The sequence below is a fragment of the Cynara cardunculus genome, assembly GCF_001531365.2.
Source record: "Cynara cardunculus var. scolymus isolate 2C chromosome LG 8, CcrdV1, whole genome shotgun sequence".
In the NCBI taxonomy this organism is placed as follows: domain Eukaryota; kingdom Viridiplantae; phylum Streptophyta; class Magnoliopsida; order Asterales; family Asteraceae; genus Cynara; species Cynara cardunculus.
Window position 1 is genome coordinate 25,452,892 of NC_037535.1, and position 19,204 is coordinate 25,472,095.

At 35.6% G+C, this 19,204-nt stretch overlaps 4 protein-coding genes across 6 annotated transcripts; 1 reads left to right on the forward strand and 3 right to left on the reverse strand.

The window, feature by feature from the left end:
* Positions 1-1,271: 1,271 nt before the first annotated feature.
* LOC112517413 (NDR1/HIN1-like protein 6) lies at positions 1,272-2,367 on the forward strand. Its single transcript, XM_025124843.1, has one exon. The coding sequence runs from the start codon at positions 1,456-1,458 to the stop codon at positions 2,203-2,205; it is 750 nt and encodes a 249-aa protein (XP_024980611.1). The 5' UTR covers positions 1,272-1,455; the 3' UTR covers positions 2,206-2,367.
* Positions 2,368-4,704: 2,337 nt separating this feature from the next.
* LOC112517455 (LOB domain-containing protein 22-like) lies at positions 4,705-6,042 on the reverse strand. The gene has a single exon (XM_025124889.1). The coding sequence runs from the start codon at positions 6,040-6,042 to the stop codon at positions 5,431-5,433; it is 612 nt and encodes a 203-aa protein (XP_024980657.1). The 3' UTR covers positions 4,705-5,430.
* A 1,145-nt stretch (positions 6,043-7,187) lies between these two features.
* On the reverse strand, positions 7,188-11,450 carry LOC112517355 (thioredoxin-like protein YLS8). The gene is made up of 2 exons (XM_025124756.1): positions 11,262-11,450; positions 7,188-7,710 (listed from the first exon to the last, which is right to left on the reverse strand). Exons 1-2 carry the CDS (start codon positions 11,379-11,381, stop codon positions 7,402-7,404), a joined length of 429 nt encoding a protein of 142 aa, XP_024980524.1. The 5' UTR covers positions 11,382-11,450; the 3' UTR covers positions 7,188-7,401.
* A 2,257-nt stretch (positions 11,451-13,707) lies between these two features.
* On the reverse strand, positions 13,708-19,204 carry LOC112516762 (nucleosome assembly protein 1;4-like). 3 transcript variants are annotated; one of them, XR_003069623.1, is made up of 12 exons: positions 19,045-19,204; positions 18,905-18,948; positions 18,699-18,794; positions 17,499-17,591; positions 16,378-16,462; positions 16,216-16,277; positions 15,939-16,123; positions 15,679-15,856; positions 15,543-15,600; positions 15,232-15,454; positions 14,710-14,724; positions 13,708-14,075 (listed from the first exon to the last, which is right to left on the reverse strand). XR_003069623.1 is itself a non-coding variant. In XM_025123982.1 (12 exons), the coding sequence occupies exons 1-12, from the start codon at positions 19,112-19,114 to the stop codon at positions 14,001-14,003; spliced, it is 1,170 nt and encodes a 389-aa protein (XP_024979750.1). In that variant the 5' UTR covers positions 19,115-19,204; the 3' UTR covers positions 13,708-14,000. The 3 variants fall into 3 exon arrangements, 1 of the variants encoding a protein (XP_024979750.1); XR_003069622.1 differs by having other exon boundaries at positions 15,543-15,606; XM_025123982.1 differs by having other exon boundaries at positions 15,543-15,586.

A 19,204-nucleotide genomic window follows, 5' to 3' on the forward strand; every position in this document is an offset into this window, starting at 1 on the left:
AACATGAACAAACAGAAAGAATAATCAGAAAAAGGGGAGTGTGTGCTCAAATATCTTGTTTTAATCTCAAGCTCTCATAGTCAGAATTTTGATTTTCAATTATCTTTGATGGCAATGGCATATGGTGGTTTACTGGGGGTAAATTGGTCATTTTAACCTGTCTTGTCCTGTCCTGTTATGTCTTACCAAACGCTGAACAGCTGTCCTGTCCTGTCCTGTTCTGTCCTGTCCTGTCCTGTCCTGTCCTGTCCTGTCCGCGCACCAAACGCACCCTAACAGACATGCTATATTTTTCCAAACTTGTAGATTTCTCCATTCTCTTTGTTTTTTTCTCTGTTTTAGAGAAAAGTTTAGCATAGCCGTTGAAGCAAACTTTTCCAAAATTTCTAAAATAGCATAGTTGTTGATGATGCTCTAAGGGCCTGTTTAGTATAAATTTAATGAGCTTAATAAGACTCATAACTTATTTGGTCAACTATACATGATTATTTGGTAGTGTGTCAATAATACAGAAAGTGGTTTGTCAAGCTTTTAGGGAAGAGCTTAATGCAGAAAACTAAGTTTTTTCTTCAAATATATCTGTCAAGTAAGAATTTTTTTAATTTATATAAATAACTTAATAGAAAACCAACCAATTAATAGGAATATATATTTTTGTCAGGAATATAAGTGGCATCCCACCTATATATTCCATGAGGTGTTACGATGTCTTAATAATACAAGTCATGTGGGATTATAGGAGTCCAAATCAACAAAGTCAACTTTGTGTCCCAACTGGGGTTTTCATGTAATTTCAAAAGCAAATTTCAACAATATATTTAGATGGAGCAAATTGAATGAAAAAGTAATGTATTTTAATTTAATTCATATTTTAGGTAACACACTTTCAAAACTTCAATTTTGATACCTTAGATGTAAAGTTTTAAACGTTTAAATACCCGGGTAACCGGTTGAAGCATTAACCGGTTATTATACTGATATGGCGAGTGATGAGATGAAATTGAGTTGAATAGCAAATAATAGTGAGTTGGATACAATATCACTCGTCACATCAGCATGATAACCGGTTAACGCTTCAACCGTTTACCCGAATACTTAAATGTATAAAACGTTACATCTTAGGTACTAAAATGAAAGTTTTGAAAATAAATTACTCAAAATATAAATCAAGTTAAAGTAGGTTACTTTTTCATGAAATTTATTAGTTTGGCAATTATTTTTTAAGAATAAATAAAAAAGGTATTTGAGAAGAGAGTGTACAGCTATACATCAAATACTGTTATAAACGTGTGAGGTGACAGTGGTGCTGCATTTTATTAAGTAGAGTAGAAAATAAACTAAAAAGGAAACCGTGTATACGACTTTTACGCCTGCACCATCCATCCCTCTTTCTCTACGCCATCATCGACCACCTCCATATTTCATCCTCCATTTTCGACCTCCAAATCCAATTCAATGGCGGACAAAATCCATCCTGCGTCCAAGCCAACCGCTCCGGCCACCACCACCGCCACCGGCGCTGCTTTTCCACCTAACAAAGCTCAACTCTACAACTCCACTCGTCCAGTCTACCGTCATCAACCTCGTCGGATTCGTCGCAGCTGCTGTTGCTCTTGTTGCCTCTGGATCACTTTCACTATCCTCCTTCTCATCATCATCGCTGCCATCGCCGGCGGTGTGTTCTACGTCCTTTACCGTCCTCACCGCCCTTCATTCTCCGTTTCATCGCTCCAAATCTCTCAATTCAACCTCACCTCATCGAATCAACTCAATACTAAATTCAATTTCACCGTCACGGCTCGTAATCCTAACAAGAAGATCGTGTTTTACTACGATCCGGTTTCTGTTAATATCAATTCGAAAGGAATCCACGTCGGTGACGGAACTATACCGGCGTTCGTGATGGAAAAGAAGAACACGACGAAATTGAGGTCGATTGTGTCGACGAGTGGACAGAGTGTGGATGATAATGGCGGTTTGAAATCAGATCTGAAGAACAAAAGGAGATTTCCATTGACGATCCAGCTTGATACGAAAGTGAAGGTGAAGATCGGAAGTATTAAGACTAAAAAGGTTCCGATTCGAGTTGTTTGTACAGGAATTAAGGCGGCGGCACCCGCCGGAAAATCGGCAACGACGGCGACCACTTCCGATGTGAAATGTAAGGTGGATCTTCGAATCAAGATCTGGAAGTGGACAATTTGAGTTGAAGAAAAAGGTGTGATCATTTTGATTTTATTATTATTATAATTCCGATTTTATTTAGTGGACAGGATTATTATATGTGTATTTTATATTGTAGCTTTACAACAATACGAGGCTTTGAATATATTTTCATTTATGGAAACCAACAAGTCTTGATTTACGTTACTTTTAAGTATCGGTATAAACGAAAACTTACAACTTATTCGATCAGTTAACCGGTGAGTGTTTACTGATAAAATTAAACATTATTACTTACTTAACAGATAATATTTTAATTTACAAAAACGACATTGTATGCAATAATTTACCTGGTAAACACTTACCGTGATAAAAGTCATTGTCCTCACTTACCGAGAAAACCTATTGTCCTTGTCTTGCTCTTACCAAGTAAGATTCTTGATTATTACCATATTCATTCAGGTAAGGTAACGTGACTTGGTAAGCTCTGATCCAAATAAGCTTTTGGTAAACAACCTATAACTCTGGTAGCACAGTCAAGATTCTCTGTTTCTATGAAGATTAATTATTTAATGACGAGACATATACCTTTTAATTTGAGGAAAACATGTACTTAATGCTTCTTGATTTTACATCTTAAAAGTCATACACTTTAATCTCATTTCCCGTTCGCTTTTTCTTAAAAAACCTTGTTGTCATTGCGTTCCATCTTAAAAGTCGTACACTTCAACCGTGTTTTCAGTATTTCATTCTTTGATGGGATTTTCACCGTTCCTAAAAAAGATTATGATGATGATGCCAAATGAGGTGTTTTTAATCATTATCTAATCATCTTAAAGAAACGACTAGGGGTATTTTGGTCATAATATACATTTAAACTTTGTCGGAATATGGAAATGTTAACAATTTGTAGATTATATGTTCTCTCTCTCTCTATATATATATATGTATGAGTTGGACACGTGAAACCATCTTGTTTTCATGAGATACGTTAGACCACTTTTTTACACTTTAAACTTCATAGCAAAAAGCTGTAAAGGTAACCTTCATAGTGTTTTTGCTATAAAGGTTCGGCTTTTCTTTACCTTCACAACGTTTTGTTGTGAAGTTTTAAGTTCATAAAAATAATCTTATGAGTCTCACGAAAACAGACTCGTCTTACGTGATATATATATATATATATGTGTGTGTGTGTGTGTGTGTGTGCGCGTGTGAGAGAGAGAGAGAGTCCATTTAACGAAGAACTAATTAGTTTGTGGTAAACGTGAGATCCAATTTTAACCACAAATCAAAGTTTAATTTAGGAAATTAATAATTTTGATAATTTTAACAAAAATATTAATTAAGGGCATTGTAGTCATTCTAAATTTCTTCTCTCTCCTCTCAACCCTCTCTAACGAATACCATATCGACATATGATGCACATTGTGATACGCGTTATAAAATAACGAAAAAACATAGTGTGATACACTTGGTAAAGAAAACATTACCTGATATATTGTGTTACACTTCGTATAACGAAAAAAATACACTGTGATACACACAATGATACCATATCTGGTTGATGAATACAACTGTGATACCACTATGTTACCAGTGCGATACCCAATAACTTTTAACAGTAAGAAATTATATATTTATTTTCTTAATTGTAACTTCATAGAAAAAAACTTCCATAATTTTTTTGATTAATAAGGAAATAATATCAATTTCTTTGATTGATAACCTTTAAAAAATATTAATAAAATTAATACATCTTTTTTCTTAATTAATATAATAAAATAATTAATTTATATTAGACCTTACAATTACTACAAATTAATGATTAATCATGTATATAAAAGCTAACGAAATCTGGTAGATGGAAGAAAAGAAATGCAGAACCTGGTGCTGAAATGGGGTGGCAGCTTTATTCTCCCTCCAGATGAGTTGCTTTATGATGTTTGATGGTGGATAAAGTAGCATCCTTCTCTTCTTTTACTATAACTTTGTGCTTTTCTTCACTAAATAAATTCTCCTCACTAAAAATCAAAATTAAAATCAAAACGATAATTATCTCATTAAAAAATCTATTAAGAGACAACATCTGAATTGTTAAAATATAAATTTTATTTGAAAAAAAAAATATTTTAATGGTTCTAAAACCTTTTGAATGATTTTGTATTTTGGGTCTTCCCCAACCATTCAACATCATAATTTCATATTGAACAATTACCAAACAATTATATTACATTTTGAACTACATCATAAGAGTCTCTTAATCAATCTGACCAATTAATCATTATGCATTAAACCATTCAGCAACTGACAAATAGTCTATAAGATTAAGAACCACTACAATAAAATCGGCTTTATAAATCGTTTGAATATCATAATACATTGTTTAATATAACTTTTAACATTGTAACAAACTTTTTAAATGAATAAAAATGTCATATAAAAGATGTGTATATATTACACAATTGTATGATACTATAAACTTAATACATTTATTTGACGTCTTTTAAAGTCGATTTTATAGTAACAAGATAGAAGGGAAGCTGAAAAACGACCAACTGTTTGGTTCGACGGAATCTTTTCAAGGGATCTGGATCTCGTGAAAAGATTTGGAATTGAATGGATTTAAAATATTTGATATGTTTGGTTTATAGCGTTTGAAATGAAGTTGAATAATTTTCATCATTATAATTTTGAAATTACAAGATGACTATCGTAGTTTAACAAAACGTTCGGATTTGATCCCTACCTCTGAAGGCCGTTAAATAATTCCGTAAATAAGGGGCATATTCGTCATTTTTGAATTTTTTGTTTTTTGAACAATCAAAAATCACTTGGACTAAAATCATAAAATTAATTTTTTTAATCGGATAAAAGATAAAAAAAAATGGATAAAAGAACAATTAACGGAATTTATTAACCATCATCAGATGTAGAACTGGATCAAATCGAAATGTGATTTTCCCACCAAATTGGTCCGAAAGAATTTCTTGATGATTTTGACAAACAAGTTATTGGAAAAAGGATTGAATTCAAACCTGGTTCTGAATTCGAATTTGAGTTCGTTTCTATCTCCCGGTGGAATATCATCAAGCAGAAGCGATTTGAATTCATCACATACTGAAGCATGTAATGTCTGTATTGGTTGAGGTTTCACCTCAAAACCATCGGCGGACGGCGGTGATGAATCATTCACGGCGACCCACGATTGAACCGGCACCGCCGCCTGATTCTCTTCCCACCCACCATCTTCTTCCTTCAAATCCTTCTTTACAATAATATATCGCTCATGATCTTCACATTCTTCTTGGTGCAAAGATAATTTCGTAAATCAAAATCAAGACTATGACGACGACGTTCATCTCCGGCGACCGGATCATCGGAATTGTTAACGACATGGATATCACAATTCACCTCATCGATAACGATTTGATCGTGATTAAGATGTGTGTGGTTTTGCACAGAAAGTGTTCGACAAAATGCCAGCTGTTGGAGAACGATTTCGAGATCGGAACAAGATACGTCGATTTGACGCTGGAGTTCGCGGATGATTCGGTAGCATCCGCCGACGGGATCTTGAGCACGGACGTCCGCTTGGTAGATGATGGTGCGCATGGCTTCGTCTTTTTGTGGTTGATCGAGGTGGCGGATGATTTTGGTGATGTTACTGACGCCAAAGAGTTTATGGGCGTTTTGGAATTGACGTTGGCGATCGTGAGGGAAATAAGGTGCGAGAATGCAATCTGGGGCACATTTCCGGCGTTGGTAGCGGCAGGCGGCGCAGGCTTGGATGGTGGAGGTGGAACGGGTGGTATGCGGTGGCAGGAGGTGGTGGTTGTGGTGGTGGATGAGTCTGTGGTGGTGGTGGTTATGGTTGGTCATAATGGGAATGGAACTGGAATAAAAATGGTGGAAATGAGAAGAAAGTCGGATGCGGCTCCGGCGTGGCGGGAGGGAGGGGATTGGTGGTGGTTGTTTTGTGGTGGTGGGAGGAGAATTAATGGACGGTGGCGATGGCGGTGGCGGTTGGAGTTTTGTAAAGCGGTGAGGGGAGTGAGAGTGGGAGTGAGGTTGTAGATGGCGGTTGTACACGTGGCATAAATCTCTTTTTATGGAAAATTACGTGTGTGAAACAAATGGTTAACCGGAAATTAGTTATACTCACAAATTCATAAATAAATTATTAAATAAAAATTAAGGAACTTTTTATTTTCAATGGTTAATTCATAAATTATTTTTTTAAATAGTTTTTTATATATAATATCAAGCTTTTAAAAATTGGTTATGTACATATTCTTTTAACTCAAACAATTATATATAACTGTCTAAGAATATTTAAAAATTAAAAGAAAAAATTTAAAATCAGTTTTATTGTTCCCAAATCCTACGAAATTTAAACCATTGCACCAACGGCATCATTTCTACTCACCCACCTCTTGCCGCATCGTTGTCTGCCCTCCATACCACATGTCGTTGCTATTGACCTCTACCATCGATCTCTCTCTTTTTGATTCATTTTTTCGTCTTTCAACCCTCCTTTTACAACAATTTAATGGAGTATGTATACATAGATCAAAAAAGAGGAGATCGATGGCAAGATCCAAATACCATAGAAGACCCAACAGGCATACAAACTTACTCTCCCAGGCAGTAAGTCGTATGGGGTGGGGTGGGGTGGGGTGCTTGTGATAAGGTTCTATATTTATTCGAATAAATGCTTAGCTAATTTCAAGCGTCAGTCAGAATCCGAGCGAGAAGTCGTTCACATATTGGTTGGACAATTATGACATCAGCTGCAAAGGGTTTGAATAACTTAAAATGGTTTTGAAACAATATTGACTTATATAACAATATAAACTTCCTGACATGATTTAATTTTTTAAAATTATTCCGTGTAATACACGGGATCGAACCTAATTGACTTATAAAACAGTATAAACTTCATTACTTCCTCTATTATCAAGGGTAAAATTGTCGTTTAAATAATTAAAAATGTGATGATTGCATTTACTTATAAAACTGTATTGACTGTTACTTTAGAACCCTGCTTAAAACATAACATTAACAGCAGCTCAATACACACAAACAGTAGCAGTAGCAGTAGCATTCAACATGAAAACACAAGCAACATATTCAAAGGTGCAAAAGTGAACCCAATTCAATGAATACATAAAGACCACTGATTTCAATGAGGTCACAACCAGTTTTATCGGTTTTGATTTTACGACACGGTTCGGGGTTTTAGTAACGGTACTTGGTGGAATAGTCTTTAGGTGCAATGACCAAACCACGACCCTTCCGGGCCCCACGGTACACGGTCTCAACGATGTCTATGAATTCCTGTTTGTCCTTCATAGCCCAGTTGATCTTATTGTTGTTACCCGTACCGAGATCAATCATGATGTGTTTGTTCCTGAAGAAGAACATTATCGTTGATGGGTCGTAAAGCTCATACATCGTGTTGAAGTCCGGCACTTCCGTGATATCAACCAAGTATATCACTGCAAAGTTCTTTAACGTCTCAGCAACGGAAGCAAGTACTTCATCCATCTAGTAACGATAAAAAATGGAGGGATTAACCAACTGTTTTTTAAATATATAATATTTATATACAAGGCAAATACTCGTATACAATCCTTGGCTTTGGTGATGTTTAACCACAAGGGTTGTAACATAGAGGTTGAGTCCCAAGGGTGATGTGGTGGAATATCCCATCTGCCCCGGGTTCAATTGTAGACGTCCAAACTAATTTTGGAAACTGAGCTTATCAAGGTTGATGTTTTATAGTCGCAATTTGCCGGCATTTCTTCGGGCATAGCCTAGGATACCCTTCCAAGAAAAGGTTGATGTCTACCGGTAACCATGGTACCGCTGGGCCAATGACCCTTTGGTCAGATTAACCAACTTCTAGATACTGAAGGTAAGTTGAGATAGAATTTAAGGTCAACTCTTTAGAGGTTAGAATCACATATAAACAGTTTGGACAGTAGAACTTGTTTCCTTTAGGTTGAGTTATCAAAGAGGTAAAGACTAAAGATCAAACACAAATAATTATAATAATAAAATAAATCAAATATATTGTAGGTAAAAATTAAAACAATGCAAAGGCAAATTGTAGGTGTGATCCTTGTTGGTTAAGCAATTTGATCCATCACATTAGTAGTAGAAAAATTCTGCTTGAAGGTAGGATTTTTTCCTAGACAGTTTCTCTATCATAAAGGGTAGAGAGATTGTTTCTGTAAAGACTAGTTCTGCAAAAACGATATTGAGATATGAAAGATTGCTACCCATCTCTCCTCCATACTCCTCCAAACCACGTCCTGGGGTACATATCATAGGTATATGATCATCAAGTGTAGGTCCTTACTATGCTATCTATGGTTATCGATGAGGCATTCGAGGATGTGGATTGCGTCAGTTGTCAACTTACATAGCATAAACCCGAATTGGTTTTTCCCGGCCTCAATCACTCTATCCCAAGTTTCATGGTCTGACTAAGTAGCTTTATTTGGTGAAAGTTGCCGTAAATTTGTGCATCCTTTTGCTTATTACTCCCCCCCATTCCAAAATAGGTGTCTACGTTACTATTTTAGTTTGTCCCAAAAGTAAATGTCTATTTTCACATTCTACACTTAATTATGTGATGGAAGAAATTACTCTCTATAATCAAGGGTAATATTGTCATTTTGTTAATTAAAAAGTTTAATATTTACATATTCCTAAAATTGTGCTTTTTTTCATCATGAATATTTATTTTGGAATGGAGGGAGTATATAGCAGGTAGCCAGGTACCACCACAACCGGCTCCCCCAGGTACAACCTCAATAGGGATCTAGTTAATGCCTACAGGCTACAGCCTTATCCCTCCCACCATTTTCCTCAGTTCCCCTTTCACTTTCCCCTTTGCTAAATATTCGACAAAAACATTGACTTCATGACATTTGACGTCCCCCAAGCACGATTAATACAGTTAATATATAAGAAGATACTACATGCCACAACAGGTTGAGATGTGCTAAAGATGCAACAACTAATATATTCTCAAATAAATATAAAAGGCACATTTAATAAGTGCTTGAAAGCGGTGATGAGAGGTGATATGAGTTTGTGTCCAAAGCAGAGTGATGTCGGGAGGGCAAGGTTTGTGGTCAATGATGAGCAAGGGGGATGTATATAATTTTATATTTAAATTAAAGTTTTCAAAGTACTAATTATAATATAGATATATTTTTGCAAAATAAACTGCTTTTAACATTAAAATTAGATAAACTATTTGTTAAAATTGAAGCATGTAAAGTTAATATGGAAGTATTGTATCTTTTTTTAACTTTCTTACTGCCTTTAACCCCATTTCATTCAAGATTATCAACAAGAGAGGAAAAGGGTAAGGTGGAGGAGGTAGTAGGTCAGTTGAGTGGAGTGTTTGAGATTTTCTGTGAGGCTCAAACAAAAAAGGGAGCAATTATGGTAAAAGGGAGGGAGGGAGGGAGGGGGTTTAGGTCATCAGTGCGGAGGATGGAGATATGCAAGGAGGAGCGTAGGGAGAAGGTAAAGGGGGCAAAGGGAGAGGGGTCACGATCATCGGGTTGAGAAGGTAGAAGGGAAGGGGCAGGGATGGTGGATAGTGCCTGCATACGAAGAAAACCACGGGAGGGGCAGTGGAATCCACCGACCGATTTTCGCCAAAGATGGGCAAGAGCAGAGAGATAACGGATCGCTAAAAGGGAGATAGAAAACTTTTGGACTTTTTAAGCATCTAAGTTACTAAAACCAAGAAACGTTGGATGCTAAATTTCGTTGCATTTTAGGGGTTTTATCACACATCAATACTTCACAATGTCTAATACCATGTCTTACTCAATTCTAAGTGTTTTCAAAATTTCAAGCCATACCAATTTGTGACTTGACATTTGTATTCATTGCATAAGCCCATGGCATTAGATTTAAGAATTCTCTAAAGACTTTAATGGATAACCAATACAAGCACAAGCTCATCACCTAATGAATCTTCCATTACAGAGACCACCTGCACACGAGGCTTCTCTCAGGGAACTTTTTATTTACTCTGGAAAAACCACTAAGGGTCTATTTGTTAGCAGCTGGGCTTTAATGAGACTCACAGCTTATTTGGTCAGCAATACAAGATTGCTTGGTAATGGATTAGTGATATAGAAAGTGGCTTATTCAGTAAGCTTTCAGGGAGGAGTTGCACGCAGAAAGCCAAGTTTTTTCTAAAAGTGACACTCTCAATTAAAAAACATGTTCCTTCCATCTATGAAAAAAAAAACCTTCCAAACAAAAAAATTCCGAATCTATGCAGACAGATTAATCCACATGAGATAGATTTATCAATCATGACTTAACGCAAGTCCAGTAGCCGAAAGCATCACTAGCTTACGCTCTGATCCAAGTCGCATGGGGCACGTGGAATGAGAGTTCTTTCCTGAATCGGAAAGAGAGTACTTGGGCTCTCCCAATAACTAAAAAGTGTAGCATGCCTGAATCTAACTGGAAAACCAACCAAGCAGCCATTAAATTAAGTTTTGGTTTGGGTGGTGTTATAGTTATAGTTGAAACCAAGTTGGAAGATGTTTCCCCGCTTATGCAACTTCAATTACCAGAGTTCTAGAGCATACTTCATGGTAGCAAGATATTTGTTCCAATAACGCATACACAATATTAGATACCAGATAGATTTTTCATTTTCAACCCGATGCAAGTACTAACCCATAATTTAATCGTAACATAGCTATGATGAACCATTAATATCTAAAACAGATCAGTAGCAATGGTCGTAATACTAGTTTTATGTAAGTTGCATACCATCATCAACAAATAGAAACAATAACCAATAAACACTCCAATAATTCAATCATCCATTCCATTTAAGAAAGAAGATCAAAAATTACTTACAGCTATAGATGATACCCTAACCCTAATGTTCGAACTCGACTTCAACATCCAACTGAATTGGGAGTCGGATCGAAGCAGATATGGTGACGTATTAAGTAAACCAATAATAATCATCGATTAACAAGAAGATTAATTAGAATAAAGTAAAGTGAGCAAGAGAGAAAGAGAAAAACTAGGGTTTTACGCACCTGCATACAAGTTTCATCCCAATCATGGCCGAAGCGGATGACAACGAGACGTTCCTCCTCGGCGAGGATGGCTTGATCGACGGCCCAGCCTGAGTGCAAGTGCGGTAGCAAGTACGACATCGTTCTTCCCTCTTTCGCTCAACAAAACGCTCTGCTCCCTCTTGAAATAGAAGAAAGCAGTCGTGTGACCTTTTATGCCCACAGCCGACCTCCATCGAATTTTAAAGCTTCACTAATTTCCGTTTTAACATTTAGTGGTTTAATAATATAACGAGTGAAATGTCGATTTGGCGCATATGTTTTTATATTTTTTGACGAGGATCTTTTTTTTAAGGGTGTCCGGGTCAAAGCCCGACTAATCCTCGGCAAATTTGGAGGCTAAACATGGCCCCACTTAAATGTCGCCAACACTCCTTTCTCAAGGCTCGAACTCGGGTTCATGACTATGCCATGCCCAAGCCTTTACCACTAGGTTGGAAGGTCTTTGACTTGACGAGGATCTTTATGGGGTGTTTGAGATTGCTTATTTGAAATAATTTATATTTTTTTATAAAAGCACTTATCAACTTATTATAAGTAAGAAGGGTTCAACTTATTCAAAAACTACTTATTACCGGTTTGGCACCGGTAACTTATTATAAATAAGAAGGGTTCAACTTATTCAAAAACTACTTATTACCGGTTTGGCACCGGTATAAGTTGTTTATCCAAACACTCAAAAGTGTTTATTACCGGTGTCACACCGGAATAAGTCAATAAATTGTTTTTATAAGCAATCCCAAACACCCCCTATAACATGTATATGGATTTGGTTTTTATGGTATTCAATTTATTTTGGTGGTCTCTTTGATTAAACTCTCATTTAACTCTGTTAAATTAAGAATCGTTTTATCTTTGTGTCTATTGTTTTATCTTTTTCCTATCAAAAAAATAAAAATAGTATTTTAATACACACATATGTATATGTAAAGAATCGTATGAGAAGAAAAGTTATGGTTAGAAGCGTAATAAATGATCTTAACCCTTTTATCATTTTTAATATCATTTCGACTCATGAATTGTGCTTTAGAAGAGAATTGATACGGTGTATTTCGTTGTACCTTATTAGTGTTGACATTCAATTAGGATTGATCCAAATATGGAAATATCTTCTTATATTTCTTACCATAACTTCAATTCTTACCAGAAACCGAGATGCATCAGATCAATTCTCTTCTAAAACGCAATTCATGAGTGAAAATGAGATTAAAAATGATCTACGGTTAAGATCATATATATATATATATATATATATAGTCTTGGGATCATGTGAGACCAATGGTTTTTCATGAGACCTGTAAGACCAATTCTCAACCCTTGGATTAGATTTATAATCGTCAGATTTGAACATGCATAAACGTCACGAGACTTCTCAATAATTACAAAATTGTCACCGTGCAACTTTAGACCATTAGATCATTAGCTTATAAAGTTGATCAATGAACATAAATTGGTCTTACGGGTCTCACAAAAAACCGTTGGTCTCACGTGAACCCAACCCTATATATATATATATATATATATATATAGAGAGAGAGAGAGAGAGAGAACGATCAAATGCAAATAACTCATATTTGTACAAACCGTGCAAATTACCTCCATCCATCGATTTCATTGTTTAATCTTATGAAATTGTTTTATATAATACTTTTTTAATGAAATTGTTTCATATATGCTAATGAAATTGTTTCATATAATACTTATGAAATTTTAAAAAAACGGTTTCATGTATTTCTCTAAAATTAATAAATAAAGATGATAATATCCATTATTAATATCCTACACAATAAAAATGATTAATCAATCTCTCATAATTACAAAAAAATGAAAATTTATAATTTATTGGATGAGTTTTATACATTTGTACAGATAACATAATTTACACATTAAACCTCCTATATATAATATTCATCGTATTTTGATAGAAAATATGAGTTGTTGGCTAAATGCACACTTAAAATATTATTTAAGTACGATAAATGTTAACTCATATTTTCTATCAAAATACGATTAACTGCCTTCACAAAAAAAACGTCCCGTAACATTCACCATTTCTCATGTTTTTCACCGAAGGTGTATATACACGGTTAAGTTCCGGTGAAAAGGAAAGTTATGATGAGAAACATAAAAAGATATCTACACCCTTAAATCAATCCTAATTGAATATCAACACTAACAAGATGCACCGGATCACTTCCCTTGTAAAACACAATTCAAGAGTTTGGATTTCTTTTTATGCTTCTCATCATAAATATTCCTCCTCACACAATCCTTCACCTGTATATGCATAATACAATTTTACAGAAGAAAAAGAACCTACAAGGCTGCTCACCGGAACACCAACGATTAACAAAAAAAACTCGAAGACCATCAAACATCTCGAATACAAACAACAATCACTACCTTCGAATAAAAGCACGAATTCATGCAAGACATCGAACATATAACGTTTACCACTTCAAAAACATACCCGGGAAAATGGGAGAAAACGTACATATTTCAATTGTACCTTTTCACAAATCAAGATTGTAACCTAACATATATAAATAAACAAAAACTGGACATTTTGACAGATAAATAGAACTCCGATACACAAAGAATCCAACACAAAAACGGGCCAAATTTCTCAAGGAAAAAAAACCAAGACTTCAAAACCCTCGACAACGAACACCAAATCACACCTCTTGCAGCCTTAAAAAGCTATTGTTGCTTGCATTCAGGAGGTCTCTCACCCTGTTCTCCAGCACCACCTGCTGCATGTAGGATGCTACCCTTCTGCAGTTCAAAAAATGCCAAATGTTAAATAATTGATCACCTTTGAATCAATTCAATATATAGATACTCCCTCCGTCCCAAATAAATGTCCACAATTACTATGACAGCTTTTAAAATTGTTCACTTTTAATCCACTAATAGACAATTTTACCCTTCATAACAGATGGAACAACAAATTTCTCAATCTCATAATTAATGATAGAATTGTAAAGGGGCTGTGTTTGGTTGGTTTTTCATTAAGTCCTGTATGGATAAAGCTATTTGTGTGAATTAATGTGTATGTATATATTGGAAAGGTTTTTACGTATACGGGAAGGGGTGTTCTTTAATTGGGAGGATTTTTCATAGATGAAAGAAGCGTGTTTTTTAATCGGGAGCAGGTTTGGAAAAAAAATCGCTTTCTGCATAAAGCTCTGCCCTAGAAGCATACTGAATAAGCCACCTTCTATATCATTAAGCCACTACCAAATTGTCATGTATAGCTGACGAAATAAGTTGCGAGCCTTATTAAGACTGTTAAGCTGCTAACAAACAAGTCCTAAGTTTTTAAAATAGAAATGTGGACACTTATTTTGAGACAGATAGAATTATAAAAAAAAAACATAAAATGCTCATCCAAGTGTCGTGTTCTTACCTTCCGTGCAGAAGGCTGCAAGATTACATGAAACAAAATATAAGAACAAATATATTAGTATATATTGGAGGAAGTAAGTAGTATATATAGATTACATGAATCAGAGTATATTCATAAAAAAAGTAGAGAGAAGTCCACTATTGGTTCCTATGGTTTAACCAAAAACATGAAAATCATCCTTGTGCGCTTTAGTAAGTCCAGAAATAAGCATTTTGGTCTTTTTAACAGCAATATGCATACGATGACTCTTTCGAGACTTACTGAAGCAAGAGACGATTTTGAAATAAAAGAACATTTTGGTCTTTTTAACATCCAAATGCATTTGTTGACTCTTTCGGGACTTATTGAAGCATAGAGAAGATTTTCAGATAAAAGGGCATTTTGGTCTTTTTAACAGCAAAATGCATTAGTTGACTCTTGCGGGACTTATTTAAGCAGAGGGACGATTTTTTGATTCTTGGGCAAACCACAAGAGCCAAAAAGTAAAGTCGACACTCAAAAGTGAAAGGAAGGATATGTCACCTTTGTTTTCTTCTTGCTCTTGCTCTCCTCCTCCTCTTCATCTTCATCATCCTCATCGTCATCCTCATCATCTTCTTCGTCTTCATCATCATCAATTTCTTCATCATCATCATCATCCTCATCATCATCATCTTCTTCTATACCATCAAACTCATCCTCCTGAACAGCCTCACCTGTAAACCATGAAACAGCATGTGGGATAATCTTGTCGCGTATGGTTGACCTACATAGCAAGTAAAAGAACACATCAGTCGTGACTTCAGATACAAAATTTTAAATTTATACCAGTAAAATAATATTATATCACTCACCCAACGTCATAGTCTTGCTCCATTTGATTCTGAAGTTCTTCAGCCTGCCAATTATAGCCTCATACTGGTTACAATTCATTTGAGCTTAAATGTGTCGATCAACTCCCGAAATATGTGTGTTAAAATAAGATCCTACCTCCTCTTCGTCGATATCATCCTCATCCTCAGGAACCTGTGGAGGGTTAAAGAAGTTGAAGAAACTTTCACAATTCTCGGTCTTTGTGATAGGTTTAGCATTCTTCGATCCCTTCTTTGGCTTCTTCTTTAAGATCTTTTGTGTCAAGCATTTCCCTGGTAACCATTCAATGGTTGTGCTGCGAAGTCCCAAGCATAACACGGGATTAAGAAGGATATGCTAAAAGCCTAAAACGTGGGAAACTGAATATGGATGTTTACCCTATTGCCTTCTCTAAAATAGGCTCATCATCATCGATCATATGATATACTTTGGTCAAAACTGTGTTTTTAAAATATGGATTGGTATCAAAAAAGAACTCGAGCTTAAAACCCTTAGGGTCATCAATCCGACACCACTTGATATCCTTCAAATATTTGAGAGCATCTTCATCTCGTTCAGAGATCTGATGATAGAACCAAAATCAAAATCAGAACTAAAAACCATAATCATGACAAAGCATACAACAAACATACAGATCATTAACAGGATTCCTACCTCCTCTGCCAATATTTCATGGGTCTTCATTGCAGTTAGCCAAAAATCAGGGACACCCTTTTCTGAAAAAAATTGAAAATAATAAATTTGGATCTTAAACACAGAAAAGAGATGGGAAGCATATATGAAAAGCAGGGTTAAATTATATAGAAATTATGTTACCTTCTTTAGCATCACCATCTGTCTGGTCTGTTGCAGCTTCATCCTTCTCTCCAACTTCAACAACACCATTCACTATGTCATATCTCTGTAGTTCCAAAACATAATGGTTCAGTATACACAATAGTATTTAGAGCAAATTCAACAACATCATTCACTTTATCATGTTCTGCCCATATTCAAGGCTGTTGCATCATACCTACATCGGTTATACTGTTAAGAATAAAAGAAAGAATGAGCAAAGATCATGTCCAAAGTCTTTGTCAGCAATTAATTAGGAAACCATTCTTATATATGGCAATAGTTCTATCTCTTTGTAGACAAGTATTTCTATCTCCCTTGTTCTCAACATCTTTTATTCCAAATTCCAATAGGCAGCTTGGGTAAAACATGGATATCCTCTCTATATAATTTTCAATCTACCGAAAACTTCTTGAACTCATAAGCACTGATACGTCTTACAAACTATGTCTTGTGAGATTGAGTTATAAAAATAAACCTACTGATGTATACGTGTTAGATCTTGGAGTTCTGGTATTACCCACATGCATCTTACTCCAGATGGATGGGAAGGGCAAGGTAGGCAAGCATTCAAAAACACATACAAACTTAGTTTTTTATGCCTTGTTTAGCCGGTTAAAAATGAAAAAGTGTTTTGTGACAAAACATTTAAGGTTTGAAAAGCATTTATTCCTAACTGTTTGTTTTCTTTATGACAATATTATTCAAGTGTCAATTAACTTAGATCTGTTTCTACTTTTCAAAACTGCCTATTACTTCTTCGGTTCTCTTATTCATTGTCACAGTTCACCAATCTTCTTCCCATCCTATTGTAAGATCTGGCACTTGGAAGTGACATCATGAGAAATGGGATGCTAGAAAGGTAAATTTTCTGAAAATTTCATTAGGCAAGCAAGTAGCCCGCATAGTCAAACAAACTAAAGATCCCACGAATAAATGATTTTGCTGACCTATATCCCTCCCCATACCATTAATTCTAAAAAAGAACAGCCTATAAATGCAACATGCAATGTAAGCACAGTAACAGGACGATGGCCATATGTCAATCCGACAATGGCCATATGTCAATCCGACAATGACCAGACATGAGAAAACTCGTATACCTTTGAATACAGTGGCTCGTACAGCTTCTGGTATTTCAATTCCAATGCTGCTCTCTCTTCAAAAAACTTCGCCTCCAGTTCATCATGCTCGCTCTGCAAATAATAAAACATCAGAAGCAGTTAGCATTGAGCAAAAGAATTAAAAAGTATCCACTATGATAAATGTATATGCACAGAAATAAGCACTTTGTAACAACAGTCAGATGTTTGTGCAAATGAATTGCAACCTGTAACAAAAAAAAACTGAAAACTCATCAACTTTGTCAGCTTGAATCTTGACTCATATTACCTCGGTATATGCTTTGACAGTGATATAAAATAAATTAAGAAATAATTGTGTTTTAATTATGAGAAACTTCAAAAATAAAAATTCTCTAATTTAAACTATAATAAATGGAAAAAATTTGTAGCAATTATAAGATTATAGATAAAAAACTGTGCTGTTTCCCACAATGGAACAGTCAATGAGAACATTGTCTATGAATTAAATGACTGTTGTTTCTAGGAGACCTATTACATGCACTGACAGACGTGATTCGTTAGTCGAGGTCATCCGAATAGCATGCAAGACGAAGTAGCATTCAAGGGCAAGTTGATTCATCAATCAAGAGAACAATCCGGTTCCCATTGGCCCAGCAGTAGGCAGTAAACAGACCTTCCTAGAGGCCAAGGGTTCCAACCTCACCAAAAATGAGTGTGTAAGTTCAATTTGCAGTATATAAATACTATATACTTCAAAAAAGTGAGATGCAAAAACTGCCATATGTAAGTCATCCTGCTCGGTTCACCTATAAACCAAACATTAAATTACAGCATCTTCCTACTTTCATGTCGATAAATCTCATAAACGTAGTGTATTCTGCGTAGGGCCTGCTAGCCAGAAACTTCATAACAAATTTCCACCGATCTTGCACTGCCAATCAACAGTTCCCCTCCCTGGATTTCGGAGTCTGAACTATTAATTATACTATACCCAATGTAAGATGTAGGCATAAAATACACTACGGCATCATAAGAATAGGTTGTTTAAAATAGCATTTACTTCCATTAACAACCACTGGAAACAAAAAAAAACTAGCTAATGAAATATTACAGTAATCTGAGAACTAATAGATCAATAAATCACATTTAATTAAGCACATTGTGCGATAATAACAATAATCAACAGCTGCAATTAACAATCTGCTTAATCTCCGTTACCTGGATCTCTCTCAAAACTTCAACTCTCTTTCGAACTGGTGGAGTCAAACTCTCGAGAATATCCGAGTGTTGTCCCGCCAGATTTTGAAGCTTATTCTGTAAAAACATCCACAATAAATCGATTTATCACCGATCCATCTAATCATAACGAAGAACGGTATCTGACAGATGAATAAAACATGAAAACTAATATCAGTTTTTCAAACCTTCAGAGCGTTCACAAGCCCAGCACGATCCTCCGCGCTAAGAGCTGCGTGATTAGCCAAACATATCAGTGAATTCCTAGTTAACCTTACAAGTTAGCAACAGATGGAGCAAACGGTTTTATGACAAAAAGAGAACATACCGGCGGCGGCAGCCGGTAGGGAGGCGCCGAGATCGGACATATTTAGCTGTTCTTTCTTGTTGTTGCCCATGAGGTGAGATGGTATGACAGAAACCCTAGTGAAAACCCTAGAAAAGAGAAGCGAAGTTGAAGGGAGGGATGCGAAGTGTAAACTTCGTTG

Coding starts and splice junctions, on each gene's coding strand:
- LOC112517413 (XM_025124843.1), top strand. CDS start 1,456: ATGGCGGACAAAATCCATCCTGCGTCCAAGCCAACCGCTCCGGCCACC.
- LOC112517455 (XM_025124889.1), bottom strand. CDS start 6,042: ATGACCAACCATAACCACCACCACCACAGACTCATCCACCACCACAAC.
- LOC112517355 (XM_025124756.1), bottom strand. CDS start 11,381: ATGTCGTACTTGCTACCGCACTTGCACTCAGGCTGGGCCGTCGATCAA. Junction 7,711..11,261: donor GGGATGAAACTTGTATGCAG/GTGCGTAAAACC, acceptor TATCGTTACTAG/ATGGATGAAGTACTTGCTTC.
- LOC112516762 (XM_025123982.1), bottom strand. CDS start 19,114: ATGGGCAACAACAAGAAAGAACAGCTAAATATGTCCGATCTCGGCGCC. Junction 16,278..16,377: donor AGATGGTGATGCTAAAGAAG/GTAACATAATTT, acceptor AATTTTTTTCAG/AAAAGGGTGTCCCTGATTTT. Junction 15,857..15,938: donor ATTTTAGAGAAGGCAATAGG/GTAAACATCCAT, acceptor GGGACTTCGCAG/CACAACCATTGAATGGTTAC.